This window comes from Lactuca virosa, chromosome 8 (genome assembly GCF_052849685.1).
Source record: "Lactuca virosa cultivar CGN04683 chromosome 8, Lactuca_virosa_CGN04683_v6, whole genome shotgun sequence".
In the NCBI taxonomy this organism is placed as follows: domain Eukaryota; kingdom Viridiplantae; phylum Streptophyta; class Magnoliopsida; order Asterales; family Asteraceae; genus Lactuca; species Lactuca virosa.
This window is the reverse complement of record NC_136433.1, coordinates 118,281,790-118,290,287: the sequence shown is the minus strand read 5'-3', so window position 1 is coordinate 118,290,287 and position 8,498 is coordinate 118,281,790. Positions and strand designations below refer to the sequence as shown.

General features: G+C 31.1%; 1 protein-coding gene across 2 annotated transcripts; it reads left to right on the top strand.

Moving 5' to 3' along the window:
- Positions 1-1,172: 1,172 nt before the first annotated feature.
- Positions 1,173-8,190, top strand: LOC145132369 (polygalacturonase-like). 2 transcript variants are annotated; one of them, XM_079067118.1, is made up of 9 exons: positions 1,173-1,446; positions 1,670-1,801; positions 2,343-2,510; positions 3,443-3,463; positions 3,743-3,950; positions 6,249-6,330; positions 7,113-7,221; positions 7,362-7,415; positions 7,730-8,190. In XM_079067118.1, the coding sequence occupies exons 1-9, from the start codon at positions 1,198-1,200 to the stop codon at positions 7,994-7,996; spliced, it is 1,290 nt and encodes a 429-aa protein (XP_078923244.1). In that variant the 5' UTR covers positions 1,173-1,197; the 3' UTR covers positions 7,997-8,190. The 2 variants fall into 2 exon arrangements, with proteins under 2 accessions (XP_078923244.1, XP_078923243.1); XM_079067117.1 differs by having other exon boundaries at positions 7,362-7,478.
- The last annotated feature ends 308 nt before the right edge of the window (positions 8,191-8,498 follow it).

Below are 8,498 nucleotides of genomic sequence, written 5' to 3'. Positions count from 1 at the left end.
CATCGATCTCTTCCAGGAAGCAAATCCAATACCATTAAAAACAGAATTCACTAGTAAAGAGCTTTGATTATCCGAAGATCCAATGAAGAAAGGATATGTATCGGAATCTGAAGAATTACTGAAAAAGGAATAAAATTGAAATCAAAAGTGAAGAAGATCAAGATCGGAAAACCTCAATCTGATATCATGTTGTGATGAAAGAACAAGAGAGGGAAATGACGAATTGAAAGAAAGTCTTTCTCATTTCATTAACCACTAATCAATATAAGGTATACCAATATATACATCATTTACACAATAACTAACTATTAACAACCATTACAATAACAAGAATAATCCACCCTTGTATGAAAACAGACATATAACAAACTCTAGCAAAATTACTTGTATGCTGGTAGATGGTAATTGAAACTTTTATTTGTGTAAAATTGTTTTGCAAAAAAGATTGCTAACTTTTAGAATTGTAATTAAATAAATAAATAAATAAAACGAAAAGCTAAAAGCTATAAAAAAAATATTTTAAGTAGTTTTTGAATTATTAGTTTTTTTATATAAAATAAATATTAAAAATTCCTATTGTCCAACGAAGATTTTTTCATAGTTTTTATTTTCTATAAGGACAAAAGGTAAAAGCTTTTAAAAGCCTTGTGCCTAATATATCCAACATAGATGGTCTTTGACGTTGCTTTTAGATTGACTTTTAAACTTTTAACTTTTTCAAAAAGTTTAAAAAAAAAGCCAAAAGATGTTTGGATAATTGAAAAGTTCTTTTGAAATGGCTTTTCGCAAAGAGTAAAAAAAAGGGTTTCAAAAAGTCACAAAAACCTGACTTTTTGTGACTTTACCTATAAAAGCTAATCAAAAGTCATTTTGTATAATCCAAACACTTTTTAAATAACATCTTTTGCAAAAAGTCCTTCCACTAAAAGTCTTTCTACAAAAAATAAACTTTTGATGCTCAAAAGCAATCTCAAACACCCCTAATAATGATTACAATAATAGTTATTTTTATTATAATATTAATATAATAATGATATTAATAATGATAATATTCCAAGAAAAAAAATTGGTAGTTAGTAGAAATTAAACCATACTCAATGAGTGTGAAACCCGACATTGTTCTATAAATTCAAAGCTACATCATTCTCGTACTATCATATGCCCATAAACATCCTCAACATTCATATATCACTTACAATGGCTTCACAACGATACCTTTCGTTTCTTTCTTTTCTTCTCGTCCTTGTTCTCTTCTGTGTCTCACGGTATACTTGTACTTCCCATGAATCAGGCTTATGTAGACCATATACTCGTTATATGAAAACAATTAAAGATTTCATGTTTCAAGAGTCATACGTTTTTGCTGATTCAGCTCTCGTTGCAACTAAGACATTCGATGTCGATTCTTATGGTGCTAAAGGTGATGGCAAAAAAGATGATACAAAGGTACACACATGACTTTATCTTTTTTGACATGGTTATAAGATGTTCTATGGTTTCTTTCTTCTTTCCTCCCATCATAATAATAGTATTTGATCTTATACATGCCTTTTAAATTGGATATATATATATATATATATATATATATATATATATATATATATATATATATATATATATATATATATATGTGTGTGTGTGTGTGTGTGTGTGTTTGTTTTTGTTTTAGGCATTCAAGAAGGCATGGAAGGCAGCATGTTCATCAACCACAGAAGCAGTTTTTAGTGTGGCCAAGAACAAGAAGTACCTTGTAACGCCAATTAAGTTTAAAGGTCCTTGCAAATCTTCGCTAACCATGGAGGTCAGCTTTAAATTTTCCTTAAAGATTTGTAGATACAACGAGGTTTCATTTTTTTTTTCTTAATTTATGAATAAATTTTGAATTTTTACCGAACAACCATGTTTTATTTTTATGGCCAAGATATACAAGCTTTTACTAGCTAGAACATATTAATTAACTGGCTGAAACATGCTTTATATATGTCAATTGTGTATATTAGTAACAAGATTTAACATTAACCATTGTTAATGTATAAATTAGTAAAAAATGAAATATTGTTGCATAAATAATCATTTAACGACTCCCCGAGATAACCTGTTCCGGTTATATTTTGTCTGAAAACACATAAATGAAGTAAACCGTAGAATATTTGAAGTAAACAAGCATTTAACCCTAATTATAGAAGTATCATAGCTGAATTAATACTCCATGACGGCAAAAAAAAAATTAAAAAAAAATTAAAAAAAAAAAGTCATTTAAAAAGAATAAATATATGTTAATTACCATCGAATATTTTTGCAGAATTTGTGGTTTTGGAACCAATAGTTACATATATTTACAGGTTTCGGGAACCATTTTAGCGTCAAAGCAAGAGTCGAAATATAAGAAAGACGAGAGGCATTGGCTTAGAGTGGATCATGTTGATAACTTGTTGATCCGAGGAGGGGGAGTCATCGATGGCAATGGAGACTTTTGGTGGAGTAATTCCTGCAAAGTCAACAAGACACTCGTAAGTAATAAGTTAATTGATTACGGGCTTAACTAATTACCAATATAACAACCTACTACATATGTTATTTTTGTTAATATATGTAACAAATAGTTTTAATTACCAATTAAGTTACTAATACGTTCTTTATAAACACAACAAGTGTAAGTCTATATATTGATATATTTAACATGAAAATGTTAGTTCACCGATCTCACACGCATTAAATGGTTGCTATATATAGCTAGCTAGTCAATTAACCTATTTTTTTTGGAAACCAAATGATTAAACGGAAGCCTACTCGTATATTTCAACAAGCACCCCGGGTTCGAGCTCCTTTACAAGGCAAACCCAGCCCCCATAGGGATTTCCAGGGAAAATTTCTCCACATGTGGCACAAGTTTAAGAAGCACCCAAATTGGATTTTGCAGGGATTGAACTCCCGACCTCTGACCCCACGTGGGTATTAAACCCGGTACCTCTTCCCAGCTAGGCTGGAAGTCATTGGTTCAATTAACCTATTAATATTCATAATTCACACACACACTCACACATGGTTAACTCGGATTGAGTAGCGAGTTGCCAAACTTTTAAACATAACGAGTAAGGTTACGGCAAGTATCATAAAGTATTTGTCAATTACTATTATCTGAGATAAGGCCATAAGGGCAGTCTTATGTGAAGTGAACATTAATGATTATTAATTTAGTTAAAGTGACATAACGTTACCAACTGAAAACACACTTATCATTACATAGTCATATAGAAATTGATATAACACAATAGCGTTTTTAATGCAGTACCCGCAATCTTTCGTGCATAATTAGCTACAGTTTTGTATGCATGTATATATTATAATCTCTTATTAATAAATGACAAATTTGATGATATTTATTTTAGTTCGTTATTCATCACTTATATATATTTTTTTTTGTGGTGATAAATGCATGCAGCCATGCAAGGATGCCCCAACGGTACGTTCGATCTCCATTCCGTTTCATCCTTTTTGGTTCAGTCTTTTTTGGTTAATCATCAACTTTTGTCTAGTTTCTTTTTTTATCATATATTGATCATCGTTTTTTGTAATAAATCAAGTACAGAAAAGTGTAAAACTGATTTTTTGGATCAATTGTAAATATTTACATACAAATAACCATCGTACAAACTTTAATAAAAAAAACGAGTTGATCATTTTAATAAAGCTTGAGATGTGAACATTTTCATAAGAAACGATTACTGGTTGGCAATGGCAGGCTTTGACGCTCTACAAGTGCAAAACATTGATGGTGAATGACTTGACAATTCAGAATGCACAGCAAATCCATATTTCTTTCGACAATTGTGAGAATGTTCGAGCTTCAAATCTTCAAGTGACTGCACCAGGAGATAGCCCCAACACTGATGGAATTCATGTCACCCACACCAAGAACATCACAATATCCAATTCTGTTATAGGAACAGGTTCTTTAATTTTTTTAATCATATATATTTTTCTAAAATTATTATTTAACGTTTTTATAAAAAGATAAGAACAATCACAGAGTGAGTAAAACATATATCACCTAATATAATTATATAACGGTTTACACAAATTTTATATGCAAACCAACTAATAGGATAAAATTCAACAAATTAACTAGAGTCCACAATGCATTGAGTTCCATATACATATCATTTTATATTTCATAGAATTCTATTGATTTTTTTCTACAATACAAAGTTAAATGAAACCTATTTAAATATTTATTTAAAATTAGAAAGTTTTCTTTCTTTTCATTAAAGGGTTCTGTAACATCCCAAAATCACGAATAAATTTGTTGATATTTAAATCACCAAATCACATAGTATTTGTTCCAAAAGAATCCATCATAGTAAAATGTATCATAATTATCAGAGTAAAATAACAATCATCAATACGGAAAATCATCAGGGAGAATGTTGTGCAGTCAAGTCGGGTCCTTCCCTTTGAAACTGGAAGTACCTGAAACAGTTCAAACTACAAAACCGTAAGCACAAAGTTTAATGAGATCCCAAAAATACCACATATTATACATACATTGTCATGGGCTACCCTCATGGTCTTACATAGAAGTGTTATGGGCTATCCTCATGGTCTTTCCTCGCATTGCTATGGGTTACCCCCATGGTCTTATATATAAGTGTCATGGGCTCCCTCCATGGTCTTTTCTTGCATTGTCATGGGCTACCCCTATGGTCTTATATACAAGCGTCATGGGATACACCCATGGTCTTTCAATCAAATGCCACAGGCTACCCCCTAGGTCTTTCATGCAAGTATTACAAAGACAACTAGCATCCTACAGAGTATAGTGAGAAGATTCACCTCAAAAGTGTCGTAAACACCTCAAAAGTGTCACACCACCTAATAAACCACACAGGGTGAACCCTCTTAGTCCACCTTCTAAAACTAGCAAATTGACCAAAAGTCAACCAAATCAAAAGTCAACGGTGAAAGTCAACTGTCCTAGTCAACTTCAGCGAGTCGCCACATTGTGGCCTCTTACTGGCCACGTCATGGTAGAATAGGGACAAAATTGTCGGCTTGCCCCCAATCGCCACGTCGTGACGGACAAGATGTCAAGTGGTGAGGATTGGGTCTCAACAGCTAAATGGATTAAGTCGTTTTCCATCCATTCCATGAGCTGTAAAGCTCAGATCTGATTCTTCCCAAGGTCTTGATGGATAAAGTTTCTAACTTTTTCCATTAAGACATCCCAATAAGCCAAGATCTCTAAACCTAGGTCCTTAATGGCAACTTAAGGCATGAAGTCAACCATTAAGCACTTAAACATTAAAGTCTCAAGTCCACAACTTCCATAAGGGTTTCCTACTCCTAAAACACCATAAAAATAAGTGCTTTATGGACATGCAAGCCCCTTCCAAGCTAGGTCAAAATCAAGGAAGAAGAGAGCTCAAACTTGAGTATGAGACTAAAATCCCTAAGGAACCATAGATCTAGAACATATAACACCAAAAGGACCTTAAGGACCCATAAAGTTTCCAACTTTATAGAATCCCTTCCTTTAAACTCTCACAACATGAAGAATAAGGGACAACAAATCAAGATCTAAAAGCATGCAACCTAAAGTTTGGATCTTGATCACTTACAAAGATCCTAGAAAAGATGATTGGTGATGATGATGAGGATGACTAGATGAAACAATACACCAAATGAGCTTCCTTCTGCTTAAAAATGTCAAGAACACCGCAAAATTCTTCAAAAGCTCAACAATGGAGGCTAGATCTGATTAGGGTTAGAAAGAAAGGTGTTGGAGGCTAAAGGTGAGCAAACCCTGGCTCACACTTTCCTTATATATGGCCTAAAGCCCAAAAATTTAGGATTTTGCCCTCAGACAGTTGTCACGACGTGATGGACAAGATTTCACGTCGTGAGGCACAAAATTCATCCACGATATTTCTTAGCCATGCCACGTCGTGAGGATACCTATCCCACGTAGTGACCAATAAAACTTTCTAAATAAATTTGAATTAATTACATCTAGAATTTCGGATGTTACAGGTTGAACGGTCATTAAATTACAAATTCATTAATGTCAATATAACATCACATAATACGATTAAAGTTTTCATCAAGTGAATGCGTGTCATCTCATTGACTTCTTCTATTAAACTCTTTGTTATGGATGCTATAACTTAAGTTACCTAGGCTATATAATAACAAACTATTCATGTCTTTATTTGACCTTAATTATCTTATTGTCATTAATTGTATTGAAGGGGATGATTGCATTTCAATTGTGAGCGAATCAAAAAATGTTCAAGCCACGGGCATAACATGTGGACCGGGTCATGGGATTAGGTATGCATTACATATATGTATTTTCTTTTATATAAAGTTATGATACACAAGTTACAACACACCCATATATATATATATATATATATATATATATATATATATATATATATATATATATATATATATATATATATATATATATATATATATGTTCAGGTTTATTTGAGACCATGCTAATTTTGTGAGACCGTGAGACCAAATCTAAAAATAGTTTTAAAATACAAAATAAAAGGAAAAATCCAAAAAAAAATTAATTATTATTTTCGGAACTTTAATTACCTAAAAAAATAAAAAATAAATAAAATAAATAAATAAAATTACCGTTTTCTTTTTAAATACGTGAAATATTCTAATAGAATATTACACTGTAAATATTCTAATGTGATTTTTAGAATGTTAGAATATTGTACTAGATTTGTCAGATATATAGAATATTCTAATATTCTACTAGAATATGTAAAAAATGTATTTATTTTTATTTTTATTTTATTTTATTTTTTGGAAAATATAAATTCCGAAAAAAATATTTGAAAAAAAATTTCGAAAATTTTCAATTATTTTGCATTTTAAAAATGTTTTATTTTATCTACTAAATGAATGGGTAGGATTGCGTCTCACGGTCTCACAAAATTAGGTCGTCTCACATGAACCTAACTATATATATATATATATATATATATATATATATATATATATATATATATATATATAGAGAGAGAGAGAGAGAGAGAGAGAGAGAGTTAAACTTATACTAATAATATTATGGTTGCTTGTTTATTCAGTATTGGGAGCTTGGGATCTAAAAACTCAGAAGCTCATGTTTCGAATGTCATGGTTGACGGGGCTCAACTTACTGGAACAACAAACGGTGTTAGAATTAAGACTTGGCAGGTAATTTAGTAGACTTTGTTGGTTTGATAAATTAGTCTTAATATAACTATGAATTGTCACTAATTCGTCATTATTGCATTAAAACAAAAACTTAAAATGTTAAATGTCACTGATATTTAGCTTTTACTTTATAATTGTAGGGAGGTTTGGGGAACGCAAGTCAAATTACATTTCGAAATATTAAGATGAAGAATGTGAGCAACCCTATCATCATAGACCAAAATTATTGTGATCAAGCTAAATCATGTAAAGAACAGGTCATTAATATTTGTTATTTTTCATAATGTTTCGAGTATATTTAGGTTACGATTAGTTATTGCCTATGATGAAACAACATAATACAATGGTGAAATGATATCTTTATAAAAGAAAAAAAAAATTGTGCTTCAGTCTAAACATATTACCACGCCCGATAATTAAACTTGATAACTCTGATAATATGCATGCTAAATGTTACATAATCTACATATCTTTGATGCTTTTGTTTTAACAACAAAATAATATACAGGATTCAGCTGTCGAAATAAAAAATGTGACTTATCAAAATATTACTGGGACTAGTACGGATAAAGACGCGATAACGTTCGATTGTAGCGAAAATCATCCATGTCAAGGGGTTGTATTACGAGAGATCAACCTTACACACAAGGACGGTGGTGACACTCAGGCTGTTTGCAACAACGTCAAATTAACATATATCGGAAAAGTTTATCCAAGGTGCCCGAAAGATACTATTCAAACACAACAAGCAATTGGGGCGTATAGTTATCGTTGATCATACTATTTGTGTATTTAAATTATTATAGTGTATGCATACTATTGAAATAACACGTCATATTCTCTTTATAGGGTTGTTTATAAATCTAAACTCGTCAAATCTGTTTGAAACTCGTCAAATCTGTTTGAAACTTAAGTCATTAGGATGAGCCAATGAGGTGGTTTGGGTTTGGGTATGGGTTTAGTCATTAGTATGGGTTATATGAATGGGCTGTAGCCCCAAACAGATATAAGATCCTTAATTATATACGATTATAATCTTTGATGTTATTTAATTTTAAATATTTGAGATTTAATATTTAACGTTTGCTTTTTAGGTATCTATATTTATTCCTTCTAGTTTTTAATAATTAACTAATTTTGTATCCAATTGTGAAATTAAATTACAAATATTGGAATAAATAATGCATTTATGTTTTTTTGTTTCAAATTGGATGTATAGTTATTTATCGGTCAAAATCAAAATCCAATTTTTATAAAAAGTTTGATTTTGGCATTAT